Source organism: Camelina sativa, chromosome 3, assembly GCF_000633955.1.
Source record: "Camelina sativa cultivar DH55 chromosome 3, Cs, whole genome shotgun sequence".
Classification (NCBI taxonomy): domain Eukaryota; kingdom Viridiplantae; phylum Streptophyta; class Magnoliopsida; order Brassicales; family Brassicaceae; genus Camelina; species Camelina sativa.
This window is the reverse complement of record NC_025687.1, coordinates 10,240,063-10,258,449: the sequence shown is the minus strand read 5'-3', so window position 1 is coordinate 10,258,449 and position 18,387 is coordinate 10,240,063. Positions and strand designations below refer to the sequence as shown.

At 32.8% G+C, this 18,387-nt stretch overlaps 3 protein-coding genes across 3 annotated transcripts; 2 read left to right on the top strand and 1 right to left on the bottom strand.

Annotated features, from left to right (window-relative positions):
- LOC104776357 (UDP-glycosyltransferase 85A5-like) lies at window positions 2,852-5,644 on the top strand. The gene is made up of 2 exons (XM_010500405.2): window positions 2,852-3,411; window positions 4,592-5,644. The coding sequence occupies exons 1-2, from the start codon at window positions 2,895-2,897 to the stop codon at window positions 5,533-5,535; spliced, it is 1,461 nt and encodes a 486-aa protein (XP_010498707.1). The 5' UTR covers window positions 2,852-2,894; the 3' UTR covers window positions 5,536-5,644.
- On the top strand, window positions 7,844-10,569 carry LOC104776356 (UDP-glycosyltransferase 85A2-like). Its single transcript, XM_010500404.2, has 2 exons — window positions 7,844-8,652; window positions 9,477-10,569. The coding sequence occupies exons 1-2, from the start codon at window positions 8,136-8,138 to the stop codon at window positions 10,412-10,414; spliced, it is 1,455 nt and encodes a 484-aa protein (XP_010498706.1). The 5' UTR covers window positions 7,844-8,135; the 3' UTR covers window positions 10,415-10,569.
- Window positions 16,865-18,147, bottom strand: LOC104776355 (nuclear receptor subfamily 4 group A member 3-like). The gene is made up of 2 exons (XM_010500403.2): window positions 17,830-18,147; window positions 16,865-17,203 (listed from the first exon to the last, which is right to left on the bottom strand). The coding sequence occupies exons 1-2, from the start codon at window positions 18,125-18,127 to the stop codon at window positions 17,100-17,102; spliced, it is 402 nt and encodes a 133-aa protein (XP_010498705.1). The 5' UTR covers window positions 18,128-18,147; the 3' UTR covers window positions 16,865-17,099.

Here is an 18,387-nt window from a genome sequence, read left to right as displayed (position 1 = left end):
AGGAAAACTAATAAAAAGCCGATGAAGATGTTTACATTGAACTAATATTAACTTTAATTAAAGTTAAAGTATATGACACATCTATATATACATTTTTGGAGACATTTATAAAATAAATTTTGAAGTTGACACTTATTTACAAGCATGTCATTATGTTTTTAAAAATGAATAAAAAAAATATATATATTACAAAACTAGATTTGCTATATTCCTTTCTCACAAATCTCTAACTTTCACTTTTTTTGGAAACAACCTAACAACTAATCAATAAATATTCTCTAAAAAAATAATTATTTTCCAAAATAGCAAATATCACCATCAATATTTGCGACCACTCTCCCTAATATCTCTAACTCCACCGATTTTGGAAACAACTTAATCACGATTAACATCTAATTACTCTACACATTCAATTTTAAATTTCCATCTCAAAGATCTTTTCTCTCTAATACCTGTAGAAAATCAAAACAAAGAAACAAAGTTAAATGCGTATTAATGCCTGATTCCTAGCATATTCTTTAATCAAACAGATTACAAATCTTTCATCCCTAATTAGTTGCTAACGACAATAATTACTTGCATATTTGCTAATCATAATCGACCTACTAAGGACCCTATAAATATTCTACACCTACACGGCAATTATCATCACCAAACCAACAACATAAATTTGTTCTCCTCGCAATGGCTGCTATTTTTTGTTCACTGTGACGTGTGACCCTACAATCCTAAATGAAAAGGTGGGTCTCTTATTAGTAATCCCTTTTTTAAAACATAATCTTTGTTTGTTACACATTTCTATTTTCATCAGCTTATAAAGATCATAGATGATGGAGTTCCCATTTTCATTGTGTTGTATGAGAACAAAGACGTTGTATAAACATATCTTATTATGTAAAGTTATCTTAACCAAATCCTTTTTGTTTTCTTTCGTTTTTTGTCTTTAATTTACTAAATCGTTTAATTATGCTTTTCCAATTATAATTTTCAGAAGAGCCTATCTTTTTTAACGTAACTATAGCTGGGGTCATTTTGAAATGTCGGTCAGCCATTGTAATGGTAAACATGACTATGAAACTGAATTTACAACCAATAAACGTATCCAATAACTATTTATATGTGCTTTATTGAAGCTATGTTATCTATTGGGCTATCAAATCTATATTACCTTTTTATTTACAATATATTTTTGCATATATACCAGAAAAAAAGTAAGAGCTATCTAAATGATTTTCTCCAGCGCAGAAACAAACATAACTTACCAGACAAAAAGTCATTGCTTTTCTACACTAAACAAGACTTCAAACATATTTTAAAAATGATTTAAAATATTATAGTTAACCTTTAAAAAGAAAATTATGGGACGGGTTATGATATAAATTTAAAATATCAATAATCTATAGCTACTACTACCATCGGTTTTAAATACCAAAAAGTATAAAAATTTTAAAGATACAATTTATATATAAAATAATAAAACGAGCAATCCAACAAAAAAATATACAACCTAAATAACTACAAAAACATACTCAAACACAACAAAAATATATAATCCAATTAAAACTGTAGAATCTTTTCTTTTTATATTTTTGTTCAAAAAACTGTAGAATCTATTAATAAAAATAAACACAAAAGTACAACATTTTTTTTAATAATTATAAAAACATTTCTCTGCAGTGTACCACGGACTAAAATCTAGTATTACAGTATTATCGATGAAAATGCTCTTAGCGTACATTAGAATTTTTGTAAACATCTTCGAAGGCTCCAAAAAATAAAATAAAATATATTTTTTTCTTAGAAAACTTTCAAATTTTGAAAATATTAATTGATTAGAATTTCTATATTTTATAGTGATGTAAGATTTTGGTAAAATATTTTGAATTACTTACTTTAGTAAAAATAGAAATAAAAGGTATTGCTATAAATAATTACGGCTAAAAATAAGAAAATATATTATAAGGCCCTTATATATACTATATTGAGTGCACAAGAGGACGTTGATATTTGCGCAGAATTTTAAGAAACCATGCATTTGCTATTTGTTGGGAACTATAATGTAATTTGGGCTTTTCATATTGGTGCTTAGCCTACTTTCCTATGAGGATCGGTTCTGAAAACTTATCCTATTTAAACTACGTTGGTTGAGTCAAAATTTGAATTTGTAACGATATTAGGCTTCATTGTTTCTAATTTAAAATGTATTTGATAATGAGTGGATGTCTATGTCTCATCTCATTTCTTATGTGAGATACGTATTTCGATGTCTGTAACATCAAATGCTCTTTCAATTCCTGTTGGTGGAGCATCCATTAGAGAAGAAGAAGACACGAAACATAACGAAAGTGAAGAAGCTTCATGAGCACTGATAGTCTGATACCATAAAATTCGATAAACACCTCTCTATTTCTTTTTGGGCAAAAAAAATCGGACGTTCCGAAAGAAGTATAACAAGGATTTGCATAATTATATAATTTAAATATCCAGGCCCTACCAAATATTTTGTGGTGATTTCGTTATGGTCCATATAACAGGATTGTTTACGCATGCAAACCAAAGGCTTGGTAATTTTCTCTCTCATTTTTGTAGTCTTTATATACTACCAGCTAAAATCTTAATCACGTGATTTGAAGCATTACCTTCACGAATTTATTGACATAGGGCCACAAGTCTTGGCTTTTTTTTTTACCGACGGACTACAGTTCACTCGATTTAGCTTGTAGACAATGTTCTCACACGTGACAGATTTGTCGATAATCCCTACGTGGGAGAATTGTATGGCCTCACCATCATTGTGGAATCCTTTAAAGCCTGGTGAAACTGTTCCCATAGTCACTCACTCACATACACATCTACTTTTTAAAAAACTTTTTTTGGCACACGAGAAAAATAAAATGGCACCTTGCACCGTTCTTAGCAGACAAAAACCACATGTAGTTTGCGTGCCTTTCGCTGCTCAAGGCCACATCAACCCGATGCTGAAAGTGGCTAAAATCCTACATGCCAAAGGCTTTCACGTCACCTTCGTCAACACCAACTACAACCACAGACGTCTCCTCCGTTCCCGTGGACCCAAAGCCCTCAACGGTCTTCCTTCTTTCCAGTACGAGTCTATTCCTGATGGTCTACCCGAGACAAACGAGGACGCCACACAGGACATCCCTCTCCTTTGTGCGTCCACAAAGAAGAACTGTCTAGCTCCATTTAAGGAGCTTCTCAGGCGGATCAACACAGCAGAGGATGTTCCTCCGGTTAGCTGTATTGTATCGGACGGCACGATGAGCTTTACTCTTGATGCTGCGGAGGAGCTTGGAGTCCCGAATGTTGCTTTGTGGACAACTAGTGCTTGTGGATTCTTAGCTTATCTACACTTCCATCGCATCATCGAGAAGGGGTTATCACCACTTAAAGGTACATACAACATTCTTTTTTCGTTTTTGATGAAGTATATCATGAATTATACACTTAACTAGATTATGACCAGCAGTACACTATGGGGCAATTTTTTTTTTTTTTTTTTTTTATCAACGTACTATTTTAATACTAGTTTTGCTAATGTAATATTTTGTTAATTTTAGTAATTTAGTATACAATTCGTGGTATACCGCACAACAATTTTTGTTTAAAACAATCTTAGTTAAATCAGTTTGATTCGAGATATTTTATATTGGTTTTGTTAAAATAGTAAATTTAAGATTTAACCCGTATTGAAGTATCATATTAATGATATTTTATTTTGTAGTATTATCAATTCAATCATGTAATGTCATATAACCCATCATGTAATATAACTCGTTTGTGTTATTTTGAAAATTTAATATGTTTAAATATTCATAAGTTTTAAATTTTTTTATTAAGTTTAGATATATCAGTTATAAATTATAAACTTCTTAAAATTCTATAATTTACTATATACGGTAAATTTACTATATATGTAGGTTGAACACACACTTTTATATTAATTAAGTAATATATGTTCGTTTTAAAAAATTCAAATCACAATATATGCAGGAAAAAATATGCATTTTTATTAACTTTATGCATTATATGACGATTCACTATATTTAAATTTTTTAAAAAAAAAAAAAAGATGATGGGAGAATAAGTTTTTTAATACGGAATAAATCTTCTAAATATCTATATTAATTATAAAATATTATATATATGAATATTTAAAATATTTTAATTCTGTTTGGTTATAAGGATAGTAGAGAGAATTAACTAACCTTGTTTGGATATGAATATAAGCATTAAATGTATTAAATGTAAAAACTTTCCAAAAAGTATTTTTGAGCAAAAATTGATGCAAAAATACTAGTATAGATAATTTAAACTATATATGATACCTTGAATAGAAGTGCATGCAAATATATATTTATATACTCCCTTTCCCTCTGTTTCATATTAAGTGTCATATATATACTCCAACCGTAACTCTTTTTTACGCTGATTTAAACTGCAGTATTAGTGTAAATTAAATGCATAAAAGTTTGCATACGGTGCTTAATTTGTGATAAAATCATTTTATTTTTTGTTCGTAAATATATCGAGGTATTAAATTAATGCTAATATAATGGTGGTTGAATGGCAGATGAGAGTTACTTAACCAAGGAGCACTTAGACACAAAAATAGATTGGATACCATCAATGAGGAATCTAAGACTAAAGGACATCCCTACCTTCATCCGAACGACTAATCCTGACGACATAATGCTCAATTATTTTGTTGATGAGACTGACCGAATCAAACGCGCTTCTGCTATCATTCTCAATACATTCGATGAGCTCGAACATGACACCATCCAATCTATTAAATCTATCATCCCTCAGGTGTACTCTATTGGACCACTCCAACTACTGGTGAATCGGGAGATGGACAAGGATAGTGAGACTGGAAAAATGGAAACAAATTTGTGGAGAGAGGATAGGGAGTGTTTGGATTGGCTCGATACTAAATCTCCAAACAGTGTCATCTATGTTAATTTCGGAAGCATAACAGTGATGAGTGCGAAACATCTCGTGGAGTTTGCTTGGGGTTTAGCAGCAACAAAGAAAGATTTCTTGTGGGTGATCAGGCCGGATTTAGTAGTTGGTGATGTGGCTATGGTTCCACCAGAGTTTCTAATAGAGACGGCTGATCGAAGAATGTTGGCGAGTTGGTGTCCTCAAGAAAAAGTCCTTTCTCATCCGGCAGTTGGAGGTTTCTTAACACATAGTGGATGGAATTCGACTTTGGAGAGTCTCTCCTGTGGAGTTCCAATGTTGTGTTGGCCGTTCTTTGCAGAGCAGCAAACAAATTGTAAATATTGTTGTGATGAATGGGAGGTGGGGATGGAGATTAGTGGAGATGTGAGGAGGGAAGAGGTTGAGGAGTTAATTAGAGAGCTAATGGATGGAGACAAAGGAAAAAAAATGAGAGAGAAGGCAGAAGAGTGGCGACGCTTGGCTGAGGAAGCGACGAAGCATATGTGTGGTTCGTCGGAACGAAGTTTTGAGATGGTTGTTGGCAAGGTCCTTTTAGGGGGTAGAGAATAATTATAAAAATATGTTCTGCTATGAAAAATGTGTTATGTCATACATATAAATATGTAATCATGAACAAGTATTTGTGTTTCTACTTTTATTTTATCGTTTGTACTTTATATCTTGAGTTAGCAAATCGACAAGTAAACCTATACGGAAGAAATTTCTTCTATTAAGATATGGAAAGCTTTTGCATGTATATTCTTATAATATAATATAAAAATCTTAATAAGTCATTGTGTACAAGAAAAGTTTCATATATCGTTCTAAAATATAATAAAATTTTAAAACCGTATACTACGAAACGCTTTACGGTAAATTCGTCACAACGCATAGAAGTTTTTCTATGTTTCTTCTTCACTTCTATCAAATTCCTTAAATTTGTCAATTTTTTCTGCTTTCTACGTACACTTAATCACCCTTCTTGAGATTGAGATGACAAATTAAAGAAAGAGTATCATCACATCATTTTTGATTATTCAAATCTCATATATTATCTTTATATATACATTAATTATATTACTTTATGTAATCCCTTTAATTATGTCATGTGCTTATATATAAGGTGTATAATTCAACTTAATATAACAACAATCATCATAAATTTATACTCCCATTTACATAAGATGCCATTTTCTTTTTCTCGTTTGCCTAAGAAAGTTTTTTCAAATCGTAGATATGTATGTGAGTGATTGACCATGAAAACAGTTTAGCTTTCCTTTAAAGGACTCCTCACTGAGGACGACGAGGCCATACGATTCTCGCACGTTAGAGCATCTCCAACGGGAGATTTTAGCTAGAATTCTTAAGCATAATCTGATTAAAATTAAATCAAAAATGGTGAAAATGATAAGAAGTACCTCTTATTTAGGAGGTTTAAGAACCCCTAAGAATTGATGACGTGTTCAATTATGGTTAGATAGAGAATTTGTATCAGAACAAAAATGTGTGATTTAATATTTCATATCGGCTGGTTGGTAAAACAAAGTTTTTTTTGTTGATATATTAATAAATTTTATTTGCTCACAACTACAATATTTTAATTTCTACTTTAAAATATTTCATAAAATAGTGATGCAAATTCAACAAACAAACAATATAAAACTATAATATATCAAACAAATAAAATATTATAATATTTTAAAATAATTAGTATTCAAAAAGATATATGAAGATTTACCAAATAAATATAATACTAAAATAAATAGTGTCTATCTCAAACAAAATAACTTTTTTACTATATTATAATATTTGGAAAAAACATTGACCCTCTGCTATCTCCTAGTTAATATTAGTATTTTATATTCGTGTCTGCTATTATTTTTCGAATTAGAAATTAGTAATTTTAAATTAATCATTAGCAGATAAAAATGTACATTTTTAAATATAAAATTGTAATTGTTCGTCTAAAGAAAGTATCATATATTAGACGTACGTGTTAAATTATGTAATTAACAAAAGATACAATATAGGAAGTAAATCTGTCTATTTTGGAATTAAAAACTTGTTTCGTTTCATATATGTTAAAAACTTTTCGTCTCGATTAAATATATATTTATTTGAAAATAATTATTTTATCCAAATAAAATATCTTGTAAAACATTTCATAGAATACAAGTATTTCCCCTATTCCCGTTTAGATAACTTTTATAAAATTAATGAAAATATCTAAATTTGCTTTTTATTTCTCTTAATATTTTTATTTTTCTTAAAATAACTGAAAAAATAAAATTTTCTAAGTCCACCATTTTCTTTCCCTTACCCAAATTAATGAGAGTTTAAAAATTGAATTTAGCTAATATCTGAAATGAACATGTCTATCAAACAGAAATAAATAAAAAAACTAATAGAAAACAAAAAATTAACACTTTTTTTTGGAAATTTTTCAAAATTTATTTAACAGATATAAATGTGGGATTAACTTTAACTTTCAATACAATTTATTTGAAAACAAATATTTGTTATTCAAAATGTTAGAAAAAAAATAGTCAAAGTTTGTAACATTTCTTTGTTCTTGTGCTTAGCTAGTGAAAGTAGACTTTTTCGATTTTGAAAAGTAGTATCGCGTTTGGTGACAAAAACTTATTGTCCTTGGGTGAATTGCAACATGATCCTTCTTCGCTCATCTTTCCAGTTTTTCCAGTGTGTCTGCGTAAGTTTGGTTGTATGTTAATTTTTTCTTTTTCAAAAAAAAAAAAGTTTGGTTGTATGTTATCTAGCTGGATGCTCTATCTTTTTTTACAATATAAATATATGAAGATGGAAACAAAAAAAAAAACGAGATTTAGCATTGACTTTGATTATTGGGCCACTAGTTTTGACTATTATTTCACATACACATCGTGAACTCACTTTTAGACTAATCAATATTATATTTTGTTAAGCTTATAAATTTTAGTAGTTTACACATAAACTACACAACTTGGACCTCGAGAGCGCTCATGCCTAGTACGGGAAATATTCGCATGTGAGGCACATCATTCGTCAGTTCCCACGTGCTAAAGAAATAAGGTCGCGCCGACACATACTCAAGCAACCCTTCTATAAAACGGAGTCCTTATAAGTTATAAGCCTAAAGAAATCATTCAGCACTACATCAAGAGAGCAAGAAAATGGGATATCATGTCGTTCCCAACGTACAAAAGCCACACGTAGTTTGCGTGCCTTATCCGGCTCAAGGCCACATCAACCCTATGATGAAAATGGCTAAACTACTCTACGCTAAAGGCTTCCACGTCACCTTCGTCAACACCGTCTACAACCACAACCGTCTCCTCCGGTCCCGTGGGCCTAAAGCCGTCGACGGGCTTGCTTCTTTCCGGTTTGAGTCCATCCCTGACGGTCTACCGGAGACTGATGTGGACGTCACTCAGGACATCCCTTCCCTTTGCGAGTCCACGGCGAAGCACTGTCTCGCTCCGTTCAAGGAGCTTCTCCGGCAGATTAACGCCAACGATGATGTTCCTCCGGTGAGCTGTATCTTATCCGATGGTTGTATGAGCTTTACACTTGACGCTGCGGAGGAGCTTGGTATCCCGGAGGTTCTTTTCTGGACAACCAGTGCTTGTGGCTTCCTGGCTTATCTAAACTACTATCGTTTCATCGAGAAGGGATTAGCACCGCTAAAAGGTCAGTACGCTTATGTATTATTATTATTTTCTATATCCGTGTTATATAATATTAAGTTTAACGCTGAAACTAGAAACCACGAGATCATCAGTGTAGTTTACGCGAAATACACACGAATCAGATTAGTCACGGTGAACAAGTTGTTATAGCTAGCTTTTATCCATGTGATTTCGTAATTGGATTATTATAGGTTTTCGTATTTTACCAAAAAAGAGGGCCTTAGAGATTCCCCAACCATACTTTAATTATGTATACTCCAAAAAAGAGGACCACAATTGATATAACTTGATACATGCATTGAAACAAGACAAAAAAAAACCTATGCAAATTTGGGTTCAACTTTATACAGCGTCAGCGTCAGCGTCAAACCCAAAAAAAAAACAAAATCATATCTTTTTTAATTTTTCGATTTGCCCTATTTGAGGCACTGAAAAATCACGATGATTGCGAAACATAATAGTCGTATATGGTGGTTCCCTACTAAATTTTTGTTTTAAATTGTTTATAGATAACTTCAAGTTAGCTAGGATAACTCCAACAACGACAGCTAAAAAATGATAATTGGGAAAAAATAAATTTATAACTAGATAATTTAAAATAAAATTTTAAAAGCCAAAGAGAAAGTAAACTCTTCTTTTCTTTTGTTTTTTGACATATGAAAAGTAAACTCTGTATCATTGTCTGACATTGTTGACCTATAATAATATTTTGCTGACTCTGATCTTTATACACTATAAATGTAAATGCTTTGTATCTAAATACGGTTCTTTGAATTAAGAAACGTATTGTGTTTAAAACTAACATTGTGGTGGTGGATTTGGCAGATGAGAGTTACTTGACCAAGGAATACTTAGACACGGAAATAGATTGGATACCAGTGATGAAGAACCTACGACTAAAAGACATCCCTAGCTTCATTCGAACTGCTAATCCTGACGACATCATGCCCAACTTTCTTATCCGCGAGACTGAGCGAACCAAACGCGCTTCAGCTATCATTCTCAACACATTCGATGATCTCGAGCATGACGTCATTCAATCTATGCAGTCTATTATACCTCCGGTTTACTCTATTGGACCGCTCCATTTACTAGAGAAACAAGAGATCGGTGAGGATAGTGAGCTCGGACGGATGGGATCGAACCTGTGGAGAGAAGAGGCGGAGTGTCTGGATTGGCTAGATACAAAAGCTCGAAACAGTGTTGTTTACGTTAACTTCGGGAGCATAACAGTGTTGAATGCAAAACAGCTTGCGGAGTTTGCATGGGGTCTGGCCGCAACGGGGAAAGAGTTTTTGTGGGTGATCCGGCCAGATTTAGTAGCCGGGGATGAAGCAATGGTTCCACATGAGTTTTTAACGGAGACGGAAGACAGGAGGATGTTGGCAAGTTGGTGTCCTCAAGAACAAGTCCTTTCCCACCCAGCCATTGGTGGTTTCTTGACGCATTGTGGGTGGAACTCGACGTTGGAAAGTTTATGTGGCGGAGTTCCAATGGTGTGTTGGCCATTTTTTGCAGAGCAACAAACAAATTGTAAGTTTTCTTGTGACGAATGGGAGGTTGGGATTGAGATTGGCGGAGATGTGAAGAGAGAGGAGGTTGAGGCAGTGGTTAGAGAGTTGATGGATGGAGAGAAGGGAAAGAAAATGAGAGAGAAGGCCCAACAGTGGCGGCGCTTGGCGAAAGAAGCGACGGAGCATAAACATGGTTCTTCGGTTGTGAATTTTGATACGTTTGTGAGCAAGGTTCTTTTAAAGGAGTAGCGACTACAAGGAGACAATGTTATATTAACATAAAATGATTTTAAAAATATTAAATATGTATGTATGCATATATACTCTTCGAGTATTTGTTTTAATATTTGTCAATCGTCCGTGGTGATATCCTAAATTAGCAATTTGGATAGACATTTCTAAAATGTACGCGTGTGCAATCCGTTTTCTTTTATTCCGCAACAACGTTAATGTTGCGATTAAATCAAAAAAAGTATGTCAAAGTGACCAAGTGAGTAGTACGTAGTACGTTTACATTATAAATATCAAAATGGTTAAATGCAAACAAAACGAAGAAAAAAAATATTTTTCTCTACAGTTATTTACGGACCTTGGTTGCATAGAGGTACTACGTACTAATATTTCTCAATTTTCTCTACAATTTCCAATTTTCCACTATGGGTTGTTTTTACGGACCTCTATGATATCATCGAGTCGGTGATTGGTACTGATTTGTTGATACACTGGGCTAATAAAACAGTTTTATATTTCTATCTGGTGTACTTGCACCACTCCCGACCAATGTGGGTCTGCCAAAGGACATCCCTAGTTCCGTACCACAAATCCTGACAACATAATGCTCAATTTCCTCATTCGAGAGGATTAGCGGTCGTCCAAACATGCAAGTGCGATCATTCTTAACACGTTTGATAATCTCGAGCATGATGTTATCCTGTCTATGCAATCTTTTTTATCTCCCGGTCTATGAAATCGATGAGGCTAGTGACATAGGACGGTTGGGATTAAATTTGTGGAGAGAGGAGATGGAATGCTTGGATTGGCTCGATACTAAAACTCCAAATTAACAATGTTCTTTTTGTCAATTTGGATGCATAACAGTGATGAGTGCAAAAAAAATAGTGAAATTGGGGTATTTGCTATCTTGAATAGTAAACTGATTGTTTAATAATAAATAATAATGTTTTGAAAACTTACTGTTTTGCCAATAAACCCTTATATAATTAGTGTTTGTTTGTACTGTCTGTATCCAGTGTCAATTGCTATGGAATCAAAATAAGTACTTTTGCATTATAAGTTTTTTTTTTCAAAATACTAAAATAGCTATACAGCCACCACTAATATAACCTTCACGTACGTATTTGCTAATATGAATAACAAAATAAAAATATCGTATTCATATTTATAAGAGAACACATTTCTTGTGCAATGAGAAGTCGCTCTTGCCGGAGGACGCAACGTTGTCCTTACTTTTGAGATGGTAGGTAAAACCGTAAAAAGTTTGGACATAATCAGCGTGGCGATTTTTTAGCAAACTATACGAAACAGGTAATAGTTGAATCCAAAAACCCTAGTTCTCTCCCAAACCAGAGTATTGTGGCGTCGCTATCTCCAATTTCCTCCGACGCCGGTGGGGCTCTTACTCGCCGGCGTCGGGGCACCACGACCTTAGATCCTGTCTATTTTTCTCTTTGTTTCTGTTGTTCTCCTTTTCAATTCTTTTTTTCCTTTTTGAGTCTCCTTTTGCAATCTACTCAATCCCCTAATAATCATTCAGATCCAGGCAAAGGCTTGCACAACACCAATCTCAGAGGGCGGAGGAGACTGTTAAACTCTCCTTTCTGCAACCACGACTCAGCCTCACTGCTGGCGGTAACCAAGTTCCTTTATCCTCTTATTTCTAGATCCGGAATGGCAATCACCTTTGTAGCACTATCTTTCCCAATGTCACCTGAGCCTTGGCAGGCAAAGACGGAAACGACATATAGTGAGGAAATCTCCAGAGACATGATTTTTCTCCGATTCAGGACCACCGCCTTAATCACAAGTCAACCCATGAGCTTGGTAGATTTGTATCGGCTTTTACCGGAGACGAGGAAGCCTCCTTCACTCTCCTTGGTCAGTCGCTGTGAACATCATTGTATTCAATCATCCACAACATCTCTTTGGTGGATGAACTATGTCGACCTATCAGCCTTACATACGATCTTGCCCAACCTCCAAAAGCCTAGGTTCCTTCTGTCTAACCCCATGTTATACTTTCGAGTGTCCCTAGTTTGCTTAGCTACTCTCGGTGTCCGAAGACTGCATCAGAGAACCCTTTTAGCTAGGTTGTCTTGGTTGTACAAAGGTTATGTTGGAACTAGGCCTGGGCAAATAAACCGACCCAAAATACCCGAACCTGACCCCGACCTGAAATACCCGAACCTGACCCCGACCTGAAATACCCAAACCTGACCCCGACCCGATTCTCTCTAAATAACCAATAGGTTTTCGTTTTCAAATAACCACAGGTATCGGGTATTACCCGACCCGAACCCGAGGAACCGAAGATCTCTGTTTATTACCCGAGAAAAATTATATACAATATCCCTAACATTATCACATATGATTTGATTTCATCAAACCGTTTGCCACTTTGCCTTATTTCTCCCTCTTCGAATCCTTGTGAATTTTCCTAAAAAATCATAACTATGTCGAACTTGCCAGATTTTGTCCGATTTCAAGAATCTTTTGGTTTTATAAACCAAAACCCTCAAACTGGATCCCCAAAACCTAAGTCCGTTGTTAGCTTCATTTTTGGGTTCTCCGTTCATAGGCAACTAGAAGTCGATCAGATTTTTTGGATTTTGTGGGTACATTTCAGGTTTTTGTGGGTACTTTGGATACATTACAGGTTTCTTAAAGTCAATACCGAAATAACCCGAACCCGATAGCAACTGAACCTGACCCCGACCCAAAATTATATGAACACCTGTTCGGATCCTATATTAGTAAACCCGAAAAACCCGACCCCAAATTACCCGAACCTGAATCCGACCCGAACACCCAAATGCCCAGGCCTAGTTGGAACCATGGTTATTGCTCTACTTGTGTTTTTATTGATTGGATCCCAGACTTACCAAGGTGTCCTTCAACCCCAGAAACCTTTCCCGTTCCTGAAGCTCAGGTCTGTTTTTCTCTTGTCCGTGTTTTTCCAACTACAAAACCTGTGTGGAATTCTTGATCACCATTATCATGACAGAGAGGATCCACCTGTTTTGTCTTGGCTTCCCACTTATCCTTTGCACCTGTTCTTAGCTTCTTCGGCGATTGTCTCTAAACCCAATACCCTGCAACCATCCTCTTGCCCGAAGCTCAGGTCTATATATTACTCGTTAGTGTCTCACCTTTTACTAACCTTGTGTGGTATTCTTGATCACCATTTCCATGGCAGAAAGGGACCACCTGGTATGGTATGGCTTTGCACTTATTCTTGTCGAATCCTGATGCTAGCTGCAGTTCAAACCACCATCATCTTATCAACCATCACCCGGGCCCTTAGCCCCCGAATCATTGCCACTATTTCGACCCTGATACTGATCCTCACCCTGGTGAGTTCTTTGGCTCTGTTTCTCCTTCTAACGGCACAATGTCTTTTGACCGTGACCTATCTGTCATCTCTCGATCTCATCGATGATGTCCAATCTTGTAACCATGATCCCACATGTCTCCAACTGCTTAATTGCATTTTTTTCATAGTTCTCATGGACCCTTGCCTGATGTTCTATATTTCTTTAGTTATGTTTATGATTTTGGGGAAAGTCTATGCTTGTAGTGTCTTAAACTTAGGGATACTTTATCCCTCTCCTTGTAATGGCTCTATTTAATTGAATGGAATCATTTGTTTGTTAAAAAAAACAAAAAATCAGCGTGGCGAAGATTGACATGTTTAAACATACAACCCAATATGTTAGGTACGCCCATTCTCTCCTATGGAAAAGTTTGTCACTCGGAAACAATTGTCTCGGGAGACGAGTGCTATAAAATGATCTTAATTCTTAAGTAGTAACAAAGTACGTTGAAATAGTTTCTATTTTAATCATCAATCTTATGGAGTATTTGACAAAGTAACTGAATAAGTGAATATAATAATATATACGTAAAATTAAAATTTGTGTTTTAATTATCGATCGCACATTAATTAATATTTATAGTAGTTCACTATTTCACATTAATTTTTAAACATCCTTTTTTTTGATGTATGAAACCAGTGACATATACGGCGAAATCTGTCTTCCTTTTTGTTCAAAGTGTGGAATCTGTCTATATATGTTTTTTTTCTACAAAAACAAATATACAATAATCAGCAAATTAAGTTTATAAGAAACAGCTGAAGGTTCAAATACAGTAACTTTACATTTTGCCAGCAAAAATACCTTTTTTATTTTTTTAAATGGTTTTATTATCTGCTTGAGTATCCCTTATATATTAAAAGATAGCATTCTCCCACAAAATGTTGATGTGTCGCATTTGCAGAGCTCTATACACTATTTCCTTTATTTGTCATCAGTTTTTTATACTATTTACATGTATATGCCATTGTATTTTTTCAAAAATATAATTAATACCTAAAATTAAATTTTTACATTCTCTTTCTAACTTAATTATATCCTTTAATTACATTTTCATAAAATCTTTAAAATAAATTTTAAAAACTATTTGTTCTTATGATATGATAATACAAGATTGATATTACAATAATTCTCACAGGTTAAATATTAATTATTATACAAAAAATATATATATATATTTAATATATACTACACAATTGAATTTTAGATTTCAAGTACCGATAAATATAATAGATTTTGTGAATAAAAATTACGTAAAAACATTTAATAATTATTTTATACCGCACTATGTGCGGGTTGTTACCTAGTTATCAATACAATAAAAACACAATATGTTTCTCTCCAATGCTTACACATCAGCAATTTGGTGAAATATGAAGCTGACACATCAGCTTATTTGTTTACCAATAAAAAAATTTCATTAATACAACTCATATCTCTGAGTCAATAATAATTATTCTTGTTCCACATCAGCATATTTAGATTTTTAGGAACTAACACATCATTTAAATTGTGTAACCAATTAAATTATAAGAAATAATAAACATCATCAATAATTTTGGAAAGAAATGTTTAAATTTATAACCTAAATTTAAACTAAATTAGTAAATCATTTACAATTTTCAAAAATAGAATAATATCAACTAAGTAAATTAATCATTGTATGTCGTATCAATATTTTCCAAAACAAAGGTTTAAAATTATAGCTTAAATTTAAAATAAATTAATAAATCATTTATAACTTTTAAAAATATACTAATGTTAAGTATAATAATAAAATAAATTCAACATAAGTATCATATTAGTAAAGTATAATATTAGTCAAATATAAATATAATACAAATAAAATAAAAATATAATACAAATAGAATATAAATTAAGATTAACCATGAATAACACAAAACTAAACTAAAGTAAAACTATGTATGTGTATATTGACTTACATGGAATTATTATCAAACAAAACAAAACAATTAGATTTAAAAAAAGAACAAAAAAAGAAATAAATAACTTCTCTCATAACAAAAAAAAACTATATAAAAATTATGTGATTAAATTTGTATAAACTACTAAATAATACACCATCAAATCAAGCTACACTAATATATCTCCCACAACAAGTAAATAAAATAAAGTTTGAGATTAGTGTTGATAGTGATTTTATATATAAGAACACCAACTAATGATAAATTGAACAATATTTAAGTTCCAGAATTGAAGGTTTTATCAGCGACTTAAAAATTACTTTGACAATCAACCTAATTGCTATGCTATTCAACATAAGTATAATAATATGATAAAATGTTAGTAATACCCTTTTATAGATACTCCTTCTCAAAAATATCATTTTTTTGGTCATTTTCATTTTTGTCCTCTTTTGCATAATTACAATGTGTTAAATTGACTTGTTGATTCTTTTTTAGGTGTGGGTTCTCTATTTTACCTTAGGGTATATATTTAAGGAGTATGATTTAGTATTTAGAGTCTAGAGTATATAATTTAGTCATTTTGTATATTGAAAAAATGTATTATTAAAAATAGACAATAAGGGAAAGTATTTTTGCAAAAGGGTATTGAAAAATGGTATTTTTACAAATGCCCCTAATAATATTAGATAATACACAAAACGAGACTAAAGTAAAAATATGTCTATGTACTTTTACAAATAATAACTTTTATAACAACAAAAAATATTATATAACAATTATGTGGTTAAATTTGTATAAACTACAAAAAAAAAAACACCACAAATTCAAACTACACTAATCTATCTCTCACAAAAGGTAAATAAAAAATAAGAACATACATTAGGTTTAGTTAGGCTATTTGAGATTTCTCTATTTTTTATTTTATTAGTGCATTTTTATATCTTAATATTAGATAAACCATTGTTTTTATAATTAATCCAATTTCAAAAAAAATATACTTTTTTCAATAATTTGATATATCTAAAAATAGTTACAAAAAGTATCACACCCCATAGCGTGGGTCTAAACTAGTTTTTTCTACATGCTATCAATTAGACATATAGTCTAGTTTATAAGTACAATGTAAGATTTTTAAAATAGTCGAATTTATTATATTAAAGAATATCAAAGTCGACATATTATATTATTCCGTTAGGGAGAAGAAAAGGAACATGACAAGAGTCGAGACATAGAGCCATCTTTATTTTGGCAGTCATGCTAAGTTATGAATTTGGTTGAGAAAAGTAATAAAAGTGAATTAGCTTCTTTTTCTCTGATTGGATGAAGAGAAAGAGAAGGAAAAAATGTCAAGATTGTCCAAGTTGAAGTTGGAGTTGGAGTTGGAGTTGGAGTTGATCATGAAGATGACGTTAACTCTCTGCTGTTCGTTGTTGTACTTTCAGGTGCATCCGTTGGATCGTGTTCTCCTCCTTCTGAGACTTGTTGTGGTGCGTGTGATTCTGAAGTAAAATAGAACATAACGTAAAAACTTTTTAGACATAAAAATATAACAAAATAGTCAATCCGCACATAGAACTTATTTGTTTGGTGGCCCCTCTGCAAATAAGCTTGGATAATTGCTTAAATAGAGTCTAGAGAGTGGTCCCTTCTGAGTTGTGTGACTAGATCTTGAGAATCAATAATATATAAAAGGTGACAGAACTTTTTTAAAAAGAAAAAAAAAACAAGAAGGGTGACAGAACTCACATGCAAACACTATTGGTTTATAATACATACATGTATATAAACATGCATGACCCATGATGGAGGATAGACAGGGGTGAGGAAAAAAAAATTAGACAGCTCAGTTCACATGGACATGACGAAATTATATATGTCCCATGTGCCGAATCATTCACTCTTTTTGGTATTTCATATAATCTTCCGTACTATATATTGATATACATCTCACTAGCTCTTGTTTTTACAAAACGTATTATTTTAGTACTTAATGGTCGTGGGATATATATGTTGTTATGATGATGAATGTTATTGCACATTGGAACATGCATGGTGGTTAAACATCGTTTGAGAAAATACAACGTTGAAACATAATTGGAAGGAAAACAAAATCAGTAAGACTTACCCGTGGAAGAAGATAGTGGGCCTTGGGAAGTAGGGGCATTAGAGGAAGTGGGAGCTTCGACATTGGATGGGTAGATTAGGTAAGAAGAAGCAGAGGGTAAACGTTGTTGCTGTTGTTGATGATGATGATACTGGTAGTGTTGATGATGATGAGGATATGGTCTAGGGCTTGGAGCTTGGAGGTAGTAGTAAGGGGAAGGCATGATGTTGGATGATGATGGTGACGTTGCTCCTCCTCCGTACATTTGCTGTTGATAGTATTGAGCCTGTTGGAGCTGTGAGTTGTATAGCGCCTGCATGTAAATAATTCAGAACTGAACATATTATATATCAATTAATATATCACCAAAGTGATCAAATACATTCATGATAATCTTAAGTCCATAATTTATTACTTTTGATTTACTCTACATTTCTTCTAAGACCTGAACATACGATTTCCCTACTCATTTTGTCAATCTAAGCAAGTTTTCTAGGTACATTCATAGCCGCTAGAAAGATACCACATTTTCCTAGTAGATATATATATATATATATATATATATATATATATATATAT

Coding starts and splice junctions, on each gene's coding strand:
- LOC104776355 (XM_010500403.2), bottom strand. CDS start 18,127: ATGCAGGCGCTATACAACTCACAGCTCCAACAGGCTCAATACTATCAA. Junction 17,204..17,829: donor CCCACTATCTTCTTCCACGG/GTAAGTCTTACT, acceptor ATTTTACTTCAG/AATCACACGCACCACAACAA.
- LOC104776356 (XM_010500404.2), top strand. CDS start 8,136: ATGGGATATCATGTCGTTCCCAACGTACAAAAGCCACACGTAGTTTGC. Junction 8,653..9,476: donor GGGATTAGCACCGCTAAAAG/GTCAGTACGCTT, acceptor TGGATTTGGCAG/ATGAGAGTTACTTGACCAAG.
- LOC104776357 (XM_010500405.2), top strand. CDS start 2,895: ATGGCACCTTGCACCGTTCTTAGCAGACAAAAACCACATGTAGTTTGC. Junction 3,412..4,591: donor GGGGTTATCACCACTTAAAG/GTACATACAACA, acceptor GTTGAATGGCAG/ATGAGAGTTACTTAACCAAG.